At 50.5% G+C, this 16,617-nt stretch overlaps 1 protein-coding gene across 2 annotated transcripts in view; it reads right to left on the bottom strand.

Annotated features, from left to right (window-relative positions):
* The window catches only part of ntng2a (netrin g2a), a 35,244-nt gene that overhangs the window by 14,287 nt on the left and 4,340 nt on the right, over positions 1–16,617 (bottom strand). For both annotated transcript variants that reach the window (XM_078171102.1, XM_078171103.1), the window contains exons 2-3: positions 9,463–9,922; positions 1,003–1,261 (exon numbers count right to left, since the gene is read on the bottom strand). In XM_078171102.1, the coding sequence (XP_078027228.1) occupies positions 1,003–1,261; positions 9,463–9,702 (499 nt within the window). In that variant the 5' untranslated portion in view covers positions 9,703–9,922. The remainder of the gene's footprint in view (positions 1–1,002; positions 1,262–9,462; positions 9,923–16,617) is intronic.

The raw sequence follows: 16,617 nt of genomic DNA, 5'->3' as shown, positions 1-16,617 counted from the left end.
TTTTGGTCTACTTCACTTTGTCAGGTAGGTCCTATTTAAGTGATTTCTAGATTGGGAACAGGTTTGCAGTAATCAGGCCTGGGTGTGGCGACAGAAATTGAACTTAGGTGTGATCAACCACAGTTATGTTTTAACGGGAGCTGGGGGCAAACACATTTCCCCACAGGGCCATGTAGCTTTGGATTTTTTTCTTCCTCATTAATAAAACCCTTCATTTAAAAACTGCATTTTGTATTTACTTGTGTTATCTTTGACTAATGTTTAAATTTGTTTGATGATCTGAAACATTTAAGTGTGGAAAACATGCAAAAAAGTAAGAAATCAGGAAGGGGTCAAACATCTTTTTCACACCACTGTATATTAGGTCTTACAGCTGTGTTTGAGGTATTAGAGACAGGCCTTTAATTTCTTTAACACAAACTGTTGTTCAGCAAAGATCAGGAAATATAACCAGTTTATTTGAACCAGTATAGTTTCACTTTTATAAAAATCAGGTTTTTAATAACAGATCAAATATGTGTTATGTTCCGACACTCGTTTCAGGTCACAGACACATAATCAGACTTTACGTCAGTCACAGAGGAAACGTAGAGTCACCACCTGTTCTGTCATCATGTCAGTTAATCTGAGTGAATCACGATCTTCTCTGGTTCTCATGGTTTCAGTAAAATGAACCGAGCTAACGATGTGTAGCGTCTCCGCACTGACAAAAAGTTTAAACATTTATATCCATATGTGCGATCTAAACAGCTATCTAACGTTAGCTCAGGTGGGTCGTCAACCATCCGGTTTTATACGTCCAGAGAACTTCTCTAAAAATAAAGTGATGGTAAGAGACCAGGCCTCTAATAGAGACAGGCCTTTATTTGTCACTGGGCTGGTAAAAGAGACTGGGTGTTTATTAGAAGTTTTACGGTAAACTTAACCATGACACATACCACTGATCAATCTCATCGATCCCCCCACCCCCCCCCCCCACCCCACCCCCAACGGACCAATCACCTTTGTCCAGAGATTTCTCCAGCACCATGCTGGTTGGTCGACCATACTCAAAGGTGATAATGATGTCATCGACCACCTCCAGACTCTTGTTCCAGGACAGAGTGATGTTGGCCAATAGGGGCTCAGGATACCTGGACCATGTGACTGTTTGCCAATAGGTGATGAGCCCACCCCTTTCCCTGTCGCCCATCAGCTGAGGAGGATGAGACAGGTCGGGACTGGACGCATCGCACTCATCGCTGCACAGGTACGGGTTCTCCTGAGAACAGGAAAGAGTCAGAGTTATACCGGTTCTCTTGAGAACAGTAAACAGTCAGAGTTATAAGGGTTCTCCTGAGAACAGGAAAAAGAGTTATACCAGTTCTCCTGAGAACAGGAAACAGTCAGAGTTATACCAGTTCTCCTGAGAACAGAAAACAGTCAGAGTTATAAGGGTTCTCCTGGGAATAGGAAACAATGACAGAGTTATACCGGTTCTCCTGAGAACAGGAAACAGTCAGAGTTATACCAGTTCTCCTGAGAACAGGAAACAGTCAGAGTTATACCAGTTCTCCTGAGAACAGGAAACACTCAGAGTTATACAGATTTTCCTGAGAACAGGAAACACTCAGAGTTATAAGGGTTCTCCTGAGAACAGGAAAAAGAGTTCTAACAGTTCTCCTGAGAACAGGAAAGAGTCAGAGTTATACAGATTTACCTGAGAACAGGAAGCACTCAGAGTTATAAGGGTTCTCCTGAGAACAGGAAAAAGAGTTCTAACAGTTCTCCCGAGAACAGGAAACAGTCAGAGTTATACAGGTTCTCTTGAGAACAGGAAACAGTCAGAGTTATACCAGTTCTCCTGAGAACAGGAAACTGTCAGAGTTATACGGGTTCTCATGAGAACAGGAAACAGTGTCAGAGTTATACAGGACCACCTGAGAACAGGAGCCAGTCAGAGTTATACCAGTTCCCCAGGACCGGAACAGGAAACAGAGTCACCATTTGATGAAGTTTTAGAACGTTCTGCAGGTGCAGAGAACCTAGACACTTTTTGTCCCAGTTCAGTTCTGACTGTGGACACGTGACAAAAAGTCCCATTAACAAAGAACATTGACTACATGTTTCATCCTGAAGAGAGGATGTCAGGAGGAACCTGGCTGAGAGCAACTCACAACAGAGTACCTCAGTTAGAACCTTCAGATATCTAACAGTAAAACTCAGCTCAGTCTGTTGGGTTCTACTGACTGTGTACTACTGACTGTGCTCTCCTGACTGTGTTCTCCTGATTATGTTCTACTGACTGTGCTCTCCTGACTGTGTTCTCCTGACTGTGTTCTACTGACTGTGCTCTCCTGACTGTGTTCTCCTGATTGTGTTTTACTGACTGTGTTCTCCTGACTGCGTTCTACTGATTGTGTTCTCCTGACTGTGTTCTCCGGATTGTGCTCTCCTGACTGTGCTCTCCTGACTGTGTTCTACTGACTGTGTTCTACTGACTGTGTTCTCCTGACTGTGTTCTCCTGATTGTGTTTTACTGACTGTGTTCTCCTGACTGTGTTCTACTGACTGTGTTCTACTGACTGTGTTCTCCTGATGGTGTTCTACTGACTGTGCTCTCCTGACTGTGTTCTCCTGATTGTGTTTTACTGACTGTGTTCTCCTGACTGTGTTTTACTGTGCTCTCCTGACTGTGTTCTACTGACTGTGTTTTACTGACTGTGTTCTCCTGATTGTGTTCTCCTGACTGTGTTCTACTGACTGTGTTCTCCTGACTGTGCTCTCCTGACTGTGTTTTACTGACTGTGTTCTACTGACTGTGTTTTACTGACTGTGTTCTCCTGACTGTGCTCTCCTGACTGTGTTCTACTGATTGTATTTTACTGCCTGTGTTCTACTGACTGTGTTCTCCTGATTGTGTTTTACTGACTGTGTTCTACTGATTGTATTTTACTGACTGTGTTCTACTGTCTGTGTTCTCTTGACTGTGCTCTCCTGACTGTGTTCTACTGACTGTGTTCTCCTGACTGTGCTCTCCTGACTGTGTTCTACTGACTGTGTTCTCCTGACTGTGTTCTCCTGATTGTGTTTTACTGACTGTGTTCTACTGATTGTATTTTACTGACTGTGTTCTACTGACTGTGTTCTCTTGACTGTGCTCTCCTGACTGTGTTCTACTGATTGTGTTTTACTGACTGTGTTCTACTGATTGTATTTTACTGACTGTGTTCTACTGACTGTGTTCTACTGACTGTGTTCTCCTGACTGTGTTCTACTGATTGTGTTTTACTGACTGTGTTCTCCTGACTGTGCTCTCCTGACTATGTTCTCCTGATTGTGTTCTACTGACTGTGTTCTCTTGACTGTGCTCTCCTGACTGTGCTCTCCTGGCTGTGTTCTACTGACTGTGTTCTCCTGACTGTGTTCTCCTGATTGTGTTTTACTGACTGTGTTCTACTGATTGTATTTTACTGACTGTGTTCTACTGACTGTGTTCTCTTGACTGTGCTCTCCTGATTGTGTTCTACTGACTGTGTTCTCCTGACTATGTTCTACTGATTGTGTTTTACTGACTGTGTTCTACTGACTGTGTTCTCCTGATTGTGTTCTACTGACTGTGTTCTCCTGACTGTGCTCTCCTGACTGTGTTCTACTGACTGTGTTCTCCTGATTGTGTTCTATTGACTGTGTTCTCCTGACTGTGCTCTCCTGATTGTGTTCTACTGACTGTTCTCCTGATTGTATTTTACTGACTGTGTTCTACTGACTGTGTTCTACTCACACAGCTCTCACACAGATCTGAAGGTAACAATCTGGATTTAATAAAGAACATAAGTTTCGTTTCGCTGTGACCTATATGTGTGTGTGTGTGTTTTACATTGTGTGTGTGTGTGTTTTACATTGTGTGTGTGTGTTTTACATTTTGTGTGTATGTGTGTCTGTGTTACAGTGTGTGTGTGTGTGTGTGTGTGTGTGTGTGTGTGTCTGTGTTACAGTGTGTGTGTGTGTGTGTGTGTGTGTTGTTTTAAGCCTGGTGTTGATCTGATCAGTGTGTCAGAGGTTAAACCTTTTAGCTGCCAACTGTCACACTGAACCAGACTGACCTCAGGTCTGATTATTGACCATATATGTATGTGTGTATTGATCATGTCTTCTGATCGATCAGCATCTCTTCACTTGTGTCTGATGTGTGTTTTTTTGGGGGGAACTTGAACCTGATCAATTATTAAGAATGGATTTGTCACATATCAATAATTCAGACGTGTCTTCAGCGTCCCTCAGGAACAATTAGACAGACAGCAGGACAGTGAAGCTGCGCCTCAGGACCCCCTGCGAGGACACCAGAGGATGCTAAGAGGTCAGGACATGATTGACAGGAGTGTCTCTGTTTACAGAGGACATTATCATACTGTTAATGGGACACTTCTAATTCAGGAGGACGACAGTCTCATAATGTGAACATGTCCGTCTCTTCTCTGCTGCAGGTGGACTCTTTGACCTCTGAGATGTTTGCTCCGATTATTAAAGGACAGAAAAACGCAGCTGACATTTAAAATCTGAGACACATCTCATAAAGACACACTGCAGAGACACGTCTCATAGAGACACACTGCAAAGACACGTCTCATAAAGACACACTACAGAGACACATCTCAAAAAGACACACTGCAAAGACATGTCTCATAGAGACACACTGCAAAGACACGCCTCATAGAGACACACTGCAGAGACACATCTCAAAAAGACACACTGCAAAGACATGTCTCATAGAGACACACTGCAGAGACACGTCTCATAGAGACACACTGCAGAGACACATCTCAAAAAGACACACTGCAAAGACACGTCTCATAGAGACACACTGCAAAGACACGCCTCATAGAGACACACTGCAGAGACATGTCTCATAAAGACACACTGCAGAGACACGTCTCATAAAGACACTCAGAGACACGTGTCATAAAGACACACTGCAGAGACACGTCTCATAAAGACACTCAGAGACACGTGTCATAAAGACACACTGCAGAGACACGTGTCATAAAGACACACTCAGAGACACGTCTCATAGAGACACACTGCAGAGACACGTCTCATAAAGACACACTGCAGAGACACGTGTCATAAAGGGGTCCATGTCATTGGTTCGACATCCCATTAGTCCGACTGTCCGTGGTGCTGAACGCCTCGCGGCGGGCGTATGGTGTGCCGCGACCGGCTTGAGGTGGAGCAGGCTCACGGCTTATGTGTTTGTCACTTTCTTTTTCATTTTAACCCACACCATGATCTTTTCCTGACCCTAACCAAGTGGATTTTGTGCCTAAACCTAACCAGACCTTAACCACAGGGCATCATGATGATTTCGGAACGGACTTCGGAACAATGGCTTTAATATGGTTGGAACAATGGGATGTCGAACCAATGGGCAGTTCCCGTCATAAAGACACTCAGAGACACGTCTCATAAAAGCTCACTGCAGAGACACGTCTCTTAAAGACACTCAGAGACACGTCTCATCATCTCACAAAGACACACTCAGAGACATGTCTCATAAAGACACTCAGAGACATGTCTCATAAAGACACACTGCAGAGACACGTCTCATAAAGACACTCAGAGACATGTCTCATCGTCTCACAAAGACACACTCAGAGACACGTGTCATAAAGACACACTACAGAGATGTGTGTCATGAAGACACACTGCAGAGACACGTGTCATAAAGACACTCAGAGACACGTCTCATAAAGACACACTGCAGAGACACATCTAATAAAGACACTCAGAGACACGTCTCATAAAGACACACTGCAGAGACACGTGTCATAAAGACACACTACAGAGACACGTGTCATAAAGACACTCAGAGACACATCTCATAAAGACACACTGCACAGACAAGTCTCATAAAGACACTCAGAGACACGTGACATAAAGACACACTCAAAGACACGTGTCATAAAGACAAACTGCACAGACACGTGTCATAAAGACACTGCACAGACATGTCTCATAAAGACACACTCAAAGAGACGTGTCATAAAGACACACTGCAGAGACACGTGTCATGAAGACACGCTGCAGAGACCGGTGTCATAAAGACACTCAGAGACACGTCTCATAAAGACACACTGCAGAGACACGTGTCATAAAGACACACCACAGAGACATGTGTCATAAAGACACTCAGAGACACGTGTCATAAAGACACACTGCAGAGACACGTAACATAAAGACACACTGCAGAGACACGTCTCACAAAGACACTCAGAGACACGTCTCATAAAGACACACTCAGAGACACATGTGTCATAAAGATACACTGCAGAGACACGTCTCATAAAGACACGTCTCACAAAAACACACTCAAAGACACGTCATAAAGACACACAAAAACACACTCAAAGACACATGTCATAAAGACACACTGTAGAGACACGTCTCACAGACACATGTCTCACAGACAGAGAGGACAGACACATCTCACAGACACATGTCTCACAGAGAGAGTGGACAGACACATGTCTCACTGTCAGAGTTGACAGACACGTCTCACAGACACACGTCTCACAGACACATGTCTCACAGACACATGTCTCACAGACAGAGTGGACAGACACACGTCTCACAGACACATGTCTCACAGACACATGTCTCACAGACAGAGTGGACAGACACACGTCTCACAGACACACGTCTCACAGACACATGTCTCACAGACAGAGTGGACAGACACACGTCTCACAGACAGAGTGGACAGACACACGTCTTACAGACAGGTCTCACAGACAGAGTGGACAGACACACGTCTCACAGACACATGTCTCACAGACAGAGTGGACAGACACGTCTCACAGACACATCTCACATGTCTCACAGACAGAGTGGACACACATCTCACAGACACATGTCTCACAGACAGAGTGGACAGACACATGTCTCACAGTCAGAGTTGACAGACACGTCTCACAGACACATGTCTCTCAGACACATGTCTCACAGACAGAGTGGACAGACATGTCTCACAGACACGTCTCACAGACAGAGTGGACAGATATGTCTCACAGACACATGTCTCACAGACAGAGTGGACAGACATGTCTAACAGACAGAGTGGACAGACACATCTCACAGACACATGTCTCACAGTCAGAGTGGACAGACACATCTCACAGAGACACGTCTCACAGAGACATGTCTCACAGACAGAGTGGACAGACACGTCTCACAGACACGTCTCACAGACAGAGTGGACAGACACGTGACATAAAGACACACTCAAAGACACGTGTCATAAAGACACACTGCAGAGACATTTCTCATAAAGACACTCAGAGACACGTGTCATAAACACACATGTCTCACAGACAGAGTGGACAGACATGTCTCACAGACACATGTCTCACAGACAGAGTGGACAGACACGTCTCACAGACACACGTCTCACAGACACATGTCTCACAGACAGAGTGGACAGACACGTCTCACAGACACATCTCACATGTCTCACAGACAGAGTGGACACACATCTCACAGACACATGTCTCACAGACAGAGTGGACAGACACATGTCTCACAGTCAGAGTTGACAGACACGTCTCACAGACACATGTCTCGCAGACACATGTCTCACAGACAGAGTGGACAGACATGTCTCACAGACACGTCTCACAGACAGAGTGGACAGATATGTCTCACAGACACATGTCTCACAGACAGAGTGGACAGACACGTCTAACAGACAGAGTGGACAGACACATCTCACAGACACATGTCTCACAGTCAGAGTGGACAGACACATCTCACAGAGACATGTCTCACAGACAGAGTGGACAGACACGTCTCACAGACACGTCTCACAGACAGAGTGGACAGACACGTGACATAAAGACACACTCAAAGACACGTGTCATAAAGACACACTGCAGAGACATTTCTCATAAAGACACTCAGAGACACGTGTCATAAACACACATGTCTCACAGACAGAGTGGACAGACATGTCTCACAGACACATGTCTCACAGACAGAGTGGACAGACACGTCTCACAGACACGTCTCACAGTCAGAGTGGACAGACACGTCTCACAGAGACATGTCTCACAGACACATGTCTCACAGACAGAGTGGACAGACACGTCTCACAGACACGTCTCACAGACAGAGTGGACAGACACGTGACATAAAGACACACTCAAAGACACGTGTCATGAAGACATACTGCAGAGACATTTCTCATAAAGACACTCAGAGACACGTGTCATAAAGACACACTGCAGAGACATGTCTCATAAAGACACTCAGAGACACGTGTGTTATAAAGACACACTGCAGAGACACGTCTCATAAAGACACGTCTCATAAAGACACACGTCATAAAGACACACTAAACACATGTCTCACAGACACAGGTCTCACAGACACATGTCTCACAGACAGAGTGGAGAGACACATGTCTCACAGACATGTCTCACAGACAGAGTGGACAGACACATGTCTCACAGACAGAGTGGACAGACACGTCTCACAGACACACGTCTCACAGACACATGTCTCACAGACCGAGTGGATAGACACACGTCTCACAGACAGAGTGGACAGACACACGTCTCACTGACACGTCTGACAGACAGAGTGGACAGACACGTCTCACAGACACATCTCACAGACACACGTCTCACAGACACCTGTCTCACAGACAGAGTGGACAGACACACGTCTCACAGATAGAGTGGACAAACACGTCTCACAGACACTTCTCACAGACAGAGTGGACAGACACGTCTCACAGACACTTGTCTCACAGACAGAGTGGACAGACACACGTCTCACAGACAGAGTGGACAGACACACGTCTCACAGACACTTCTCACAGACAGAGTGGACAGACACGTCTCACAGACACATGTCTCACAGACAGAGTGGACAGACACGTCTCACAGACAGAGTGGACAGACACGTCTCACAGACACATGTCTCACAGACAGAGTGGACAGACATGTCTCACAGACACATGTCTCACATACCTCACAGACAGAGTGGACACACGTCTCACAGACACATGTGTCACAGACAGAGTGGACAGACACGTCTCACAGACACGTCTCACAGACAGAGTGGACAGACACGTCTCACAGACACGTCTCACAGACAGAGTGGACAGACACTTCTCACAGACACACGTCTCACAGACACATGTCTCACAGACAGAGCGGACAGACACGTCTCACAGACACATGTCTCACAGACAGAGTGGACAGACACGTCTCTCAGACACATGTCTCACATGTCTCACAGACAGAGTGGACAGACACATGTCTCACAGACACATGTCTCACAGACACATGTCTCACAGACAGAGTGGACAGACACATGTCTCACAGACACATGTCTCACAGACAGAGTGGACAGACACGTCTCACAGACACATGTCTCACAGACACATGTCTCACAGACACAGTGTCTCTCGGGGGGACTGACCAGTGTGCAGAACCTCTCAGGTGGGTTCCCACAGGTGATCCCAGGCGGGTCGACTCTGATCTGCATCACTTCCTTCATATTGGTGGGCGGTGGCTGACAGGCGTAGAACTCCCATCCTGGCCCCGCCTCTGAGCCACGCAGAGACCGACACACATCAAACTGACCGACGTTCTGACACTGGGTTAATGGCGGCAGGAGGAAGAGGAGGAGGGGGAGGAGACGAGGGAGGAGAGGGGACATGGTAGACTGATGGTCAGACGGACAGGAAGTTCCTCTGGAGGTCACATCTCAAAGTCTCTGCCCACATTTTTAATCCACACGTTCAGTTCTGCTCCACCCTCTTCAAACAGGTGGTCGTCATGGATACCAACTGGTTAGCTCTCTGTCGTCATGGTTACCAGGTGATGTATTTCAGTCAGTCCTGTGGGAACAGTCCTAAAGATGCTCCGCCCACCGTCGTCTGCAACACAACAACACAAACAACTGTCAGATGAACCACAGCCGAGGGGTATTCCAGGTTCAACAAGCTCTGAGTCTAATCCTGAACTCTGACTTGACTTAAAAAGCAAGCACATATTGTCTTTTAGTACAGGTTTAAATTATAATGACCTAATACAATACCTAGGAGGCGAGTTGGCCTCTTGAAACGGACACCTAGAAGAAATATGCAATTTGCCAAAGCCAAACTTGCTCATTACACACTCACGAACGTTAGCTAACGTTAATACGCCTGCTGTAATGGCAATGTCAGCTCCAGCTCCATCTCCGTCTTTAGCAACACCAGCAGCCTCAGCCCGTCAACCGAGGCCGCAGCCCAACAGATCAGTTATTTTGGAGCACTTTGCTGCCTCTTCTTGTAAAGATTTAAGGTTTTTTATTCGAGTTTTTTCCACGCCACCCTTTCTTTTTTTACCGGCTTTATCCATGTTTCTGTCTAACGGTCAAACTAGCCTGGTCTGCCATGAGTAATGACTGATGGCTGCGGCTGAGCCAATCAGATTTCAAGAAAAATGAGAGCCTCTTTTGTATTGTAGGAGGAGGCCACTCTTATCTCCTCCTTCAAGCATCAAAACATAAGACGTTCTCTCTGAACATCTCACAGCAAACAAACAACAAGGGAGGGATGCGCACTGCAGCACTGACACCTAGCAGCTAGCATGACATTCACTAGTCTCACCGGGCCACTTGGTGACCGGCACATCAGGATTCATCCCGAACGTCCCGATGACCAATCCGCCATCATCAATATCATATAAAAAGCTCGGCTCGGCTGTACAGAGGAGACAGGGTGAACTCAGGGTTTCTTATAGAAAACCTGCCAGCGAGCAGGTTAGGTTCACAGAGACAGTTGCCATGGTGATTGACTCAGAGTTTGACTTACCTCTCTGTCTGGAATTGAAAACCCAGAGTTTTGCTCACCTCAGGGTCAACGCACCCAGAGTTTCCCTCACCTGGGGGTCAACGCACCCAGAGTTTCCCTCACCTGTGGGTCAACGCACTCAGAGTTTCCCTCACCTCAGGGTCAACGCACCCAGAGTTTCCCTCACGTGGGGGTCAACGCACTCAGAGTTTCCCTCACCTCGGGGGTCAACGCACTCAGAGTTTCCCTCACCTGGGGGTCAACGCACTCAGAGTTTCCCTCACCTCGGGGGTCAACGCACTCAGAGTTTCCCTCACCTCGGGGTCAATGCACCCAGAGTTTCCCTCACCTGGGGGTCAACGCACTCAGAGTTTCTCTCACCTCGGGGTCAACGCAGTCAGAGTTTCCCTCACCTGGGGGTCAATGCAGTCAGAGTTTCCCTCACCTGGGGGTCAACGCACCCAGAGTTTCCCTCACCTCGAGGTCAACGCACCCAGAGTTTCCCTCAGCTGGGGGTCAACGCACTCAGAGTTTCCCTCAGCTGGGGGTCAATGCAGTCAGAGTTTCCCTCACCTGGGGGTCAAGGCACCCAGAGTTTCCCTCACCTCGAGGTCAACGCACCCAGAGTTTCCCTCAGCTGGGGGTCAACGCACTCAGAGTTTCCCTCACCTCGGGGGTCAACGCACTCAGAGTTTCCCTCACCTGGGGGTCAACGCACTCAGAGTTTCCCTCACCTCGGGATCAACGCACTCAGAGTTTCCCTCACCTGGGGGTCAACGCACTCAGAGTTTCCCTCGCCTCGGGGTCAACGCACCAAGAGTTTCCCTCACCTCGGGATCAACGCACTCAGAGTTTCCCTCACCTCGGGATCAACGCACTCAGAGTTTCCCTCACCTGGGGGTCAACGCACTCAGAGTTTCCCTCACCTCGGGATCAACGCACTCAGAGTTTCCCTCACCTGGGGGTCAACGCACTCAGAGTTTCCCTCACCTCGAGGTCAACGCACCCAGAGTTTCCCTCACCTCGGGGTCAACGCACCCAGAGTTTCCCTCACCTCGGGGTCAACGCACCCAGAGTTTCCCTCACCTGGGGGTCAACGCACTCAGAGTTTCCCTCACCTCGGGGGTCAACGCACTCAGAGTTTCCCTCACCTGGGGGTCAACGCACCCAGAGTTTCCCTCACCTGGGGGTCAACGCAGTCAGAGTTTCCCTCACCTGTGGGTCAACACACTCAGAGTTTCCCTCACCTGGGGGTCAATGCACCCAGAGTTTCTCTCACCTGGGGGTCAACGCACTCAGAGTTTCCCTCACCTCGAGGTCAACGCACCCAGAGTTTCCCTCACCTGGGGGTCAACGCACCCAGAGATTCCCTCACCTCGGGATCAACGCACTCAGAGTTTCCCTCACCTGGGGGTCAACGCACCCAGAGTTTCCCTCACCTGTGGGTCAACACACTCAGAGTTTCCCTCACCTGGGGGTCAACGCACCCAGAGTTTCTCTCACTTGGGGGTCAACGCACTCAGAGTTTCCCTCACCTCGGGGTCAACGCAGTCAGAGTTTCCCTCACCTCGGGGGTCAACGCACTCAGAGTTTCCCTCACCTGGGGGTCAACGCACTCAGAGGTTCCCTCACCTCGGGGTCAACGCACTCAGAGTTTCCCTCACCTCGGGGTCAATGCACTCAGAGTTTCCCTCACCTCTGGGTCAACGCACTCAGAGGTTCCCTCACCTCGGGGTCAACGCACTCAGAGTTTCCCTCACCTCGGGGCACCCAGAGTTTCCCTCACCTCTGGGTCAACACACTCAGAGTTTCCCTCACCTCGGAGTCAATGCACTCAGAGTTTCCCTCACCTCTGGGTCAACGCACTCAGAGGTTCCCTCACCTCGGGGTCAACGCACTCAGAGTTTCCCTCACCTCAGGGTCAACGCACCCAGAGTTTCCCTCACCTGGGGGTCAACGCACCCAGAGTTTCCCTCACCTGTGGGTCAACGCACTCAGAGTTTCCCTCACCTCAGGGTCAACGCACCCAGAGTTTCCCTCACGTGGGGGTCAACGCACTCAGAGTTTCCCTCACCTCGGGGGTCAACGCACTCAGAGTTTCCCTCACCTGGGGGTCAACGCACTCAGAGTTTCCCTCACCTCGGGGGTCAACGCACTCAGAGTTTCCCTCACCTCGGGGTCAATGCACCCAGAGTTTCCCTCACCTGGGGGTCAACGCACTCAGAGTTTCTCTCACCTCGGGGTCAACGCAGTCAGAGTTTCCCTCACCTGGGGGTCAATGCAGTCAGAGTTTCCCTCACCTGGGGGTCAACGCACCCAGAGTTTCCCTCACCTCGAGGTCAACGCACCCAGAGTTTCCCTCAGCTGGGGGTCAACGCACTCAGAGTTTCCCTCAGCTGGGGGTCAATGCAGTCAGAGTTTCCCTCACCTGGGGGTCAAGGCACCCAGAGTTTCCCTCACCTCGAGGTCAACGCACCCAGAGTTTCCCTCAGCTGGGGGTCAACGCACTCAGAGTTTCCCTCACCTCGGGGGTCAACGCACCCAGAGTTTCCCTCACCTGTGGGTCAACGCACTCAGAGTTTCCCTCACCTCAGGGTCAACGCACCCAGAGTTTCCCTCACGTGGGGGTCAACGCACTCAGAGTTTCCCTCACCTCGGGATCAACGCACTCAGAGTTTCCCTCACCTGGGGGTCAACGCACTCAGAGTTTCCCTCGCCTCGGGGTCAACGCACCAAGAGTTTCCCTCACCTCGGGATCAACGCACTCAGAGTTTCCCTCACCTCGGGATCAACGCACTCAGAGTTTCCCTCACCTGGGGGTCAACGCACTCAGAGTTTCCCTCACCTCGGGATCAACGCACTCAGAGTTTCCCTCACCTGGGGGTCAACGCACTCAGAGTTTCCCTCACCTCGAGGTCAACGCACCCAGAGTTTCCCTCACCTCGGGGTCAACGCACCCAGAGTTTCCCTCACCTCGGGGTCAACGCACCCAGAGTTTCCCTCACCTCGGGGTCAACGCACTCAGAGTTTCCCTCACCTCGGGGGTCAACGCACTCAGAGTTTCCCTCACCTGGGGGTCAACGCACCCAGAGTTTCCCTCACCTGGGGGTCAACGCAGTCAGAGTTTCCCTCACCTGTGGGTCAACACACTCAGAGTTTCCCTCACCTGGGGGTCAACGCACCCAGAGTTTCCCTCACCTGTGGGTCAACACACTCAGAGTTTCCCTCACCTGGGGGTCAACGCACCCAGAGTTTCTCTCACTTGGGGGTCAACGCACTCAGAGTTTCCCTCACCTCGGGGTCAACGCAGTCAGAGTTTCCCTCACCTCGGGGGTCAACGCACTCAGAGTTTCCCTCACCTGGGGGTCAACGCACTCAGAGGTTCCCTCACCTCGGGGTCAACGCACTCAGAGTTTCCCTCACCTCGGGGTCAATGCACTCAGAGTTTCCCTCACCTCTGGGTCAACGCACTCAGAGGTTCCCTCACCTCGGGGTCAACGCACTCAGAGTTTCCCTCACCTCGGGGCACCCAGAGTTTCCCTCACCTCTCGGTCAACACACTCAGAGTTTCCCTCACCTCGGAGTCAATGCACTCAGAGTTTCCCTCACCTCTGGGTCAACGCACTCAGAGGTTCCCTCACCTCGGGGTCAACGCACTCAGAGTTTCCCTCACCTCAGGGTCAACGCACCCAGAGTTTCCCTCACCTGGGGGTCAACGCACCCAGAGTTTCCCTCACCTGTGGGTCAACGCACTCAGAGTTTCCCTCACCTCAGGGTCAACGCACCCAGAGTTTCCCTCACGTGGGGGTCAACGCACTCAGAGTTTCCCTCACCTCGGGGGTCAACGCACTCAGAGTTTCCCTCACCTGGGGGTCAACGCACTCAGAGTTTCCCTCACTTCGGGGGTCAACGCACTCAGAGTTTCCCTCACCTCGGGGTCAATGCACCCAGAGTTTCCCTCACCTGGGGGTCAACGCACTCAGAGTTTCTCTCACCTCGGGGTCAACGCAGTCAGAGTTTCCCTCACCTGGGGGTCAATGCAGTCAGAGTTTCCCTCACCTGGGGGTCAACGCACCCAGAGTTTCCCTCACCTCGAGGTCAACGCACCCAGAGTTTCCCTCAGCTGGGGGTCAACGCACTCAGAGTTTCCCTCAGCTGGGGGTCAATGCAGTCAGAGTTTCCCTCACCTGGGGGTCAAGGCACCCAGAGTTTCCCTCACCTCGAGGTCAACGCACCCAGAGTTTCCCTCAGCTGGGGGTCAACGCACTCAGAGTTTCCCTCACCTCGGGGGTCAACGCACTCAGAGTTTCCCTCACCTGGGGGTCAACGCACTCAGAGTTTCCCTCACCTCGGGATCAACGCACTCAGAGTTTCCCTCACCTGGGGGTCAACGCACTCAGAGTTTCCCTCGCCTCGGGGTCAACGCACCAAGAGTTTCCCTCACCTCGGGATCAACGCACTCAGAGTTTCCCTCACCTCGGGATCAACGCACTCAGAGTTTCCCTCACCTGGGGGTCAACGCACTCAGAGTTTCCCTCACCTCGGGATCAACGCACTCAGAGTTTCCCTCACCTGGGGGTCAACGCACTCAGAGTTTCCCTCACCTCGAGGTCAACGCACCCAGAGTTTCCCTCACCTCGGGGTCAACGCACCCAGAGTTTCCCTCACCTCGGGGTCAACGCACCCAGAGTTTCCCTCACCTCGGGGTCAACGCACTCAGAGTTTCCCTCACCTCGGGGGTCAACGCACTCAGAGTTTCCCTCACCTGGGGGTCAACGCACCCAGAGTTTCCCTCACCTGGGGGTCAACGCAGTCAGAGTTTCCCTCACCTGTGGGTCAACACACTCAGAGTTTCCCTCACCTGGGGGTCAATGCACCCAGAGTTTCTCTCACCTGGGGGTCAACGCACTCAGAGTTTCCCTCACCTCGAGGTCAACGCACCCAGAGTTTCCCTCACCTGGGGGTCAACGCACCCAGAGATTCCCTCACCTCGGGATCAACGCACTCAGAGTTTTCCTCACCTCGGGGTCAACGCACTCAGAGTTTCCCTCACCTCGAGGTCAACGCACCCAGAGTTTCCCTCACCTGGGGGTCAACGCACCCAGAGTTTCCCTCACCTCGGGGTCAACGCACCCAGAGTTTCCCTCAGCTGGGGATCAACGCACTCAGAGTTTCCCTCACTTCGGGGGTCAACGCACTCAGAGTTTCCCTCACCTCGGGGGTCAACGCACCCAGAGTTTCCCTCACCTGTGGGTCAACACACTCAGAGTTTCCCTCACCTGGGGGTCAACGCACCCAGAGTTTCTCTCACTTGGGGGTCAACGCACTCAGAGTTTCCCTCACCTCGGGGTCAACGCAGTCAGAGTTTCCCTCACCTCGGGGGTCAACGCACTCAGAGTTTCCCTCACCTGGGGGTCAACGCACTCAGAGGTTCCCTCACCTCGGGGTCAACGCACTCAGAGTTTCCCTCACCTCGGGGTCAATGCACTCAGAGTTTCCCTCACCTCTGGGTCAACGCACTCAGAGGTTCCCTCACCTCGGGGTCAACGCACTCAGAGTTTCCCTCACCTCGGGGCACCCAGAGTTTCCCTCACCTCTGGGTCAACACACTCAGAGTTTCCCTCACCTCGGAGTCAATGCACTCAGAGTTTCCCTCACCTCTGGGTCAACGCACTCAGAGGTTCCCTCACCTCGGGGTCAACGCACTCAGAGTTTCCCTCACCTCGGAGTCAATGCACTCAGAGTTTCCCTCACCTCGGGGTCAACGCACTCAGAGTTTCCCTCACCTCGGGGTC

This window comes from Epinephelus lanceolatus, chromosome 9 (assembly GCF_041903045.1).
Source record: "Epinephelus lanceolatus isolate andai-2023 chromosome 9, ASM4190304v1, whole genome shotgun sequence".
NCBI classification, from domain to species: domain Eukaryota; kingdom Metazoa; phylum Chordata; class Actinopteri; order Perciformes; family Serranidae; genus Epinephelus; species Epinephelus lanceolatus.
This window is presented reverse-complemented; position numbering and strand designations above follow the sequence as displayed.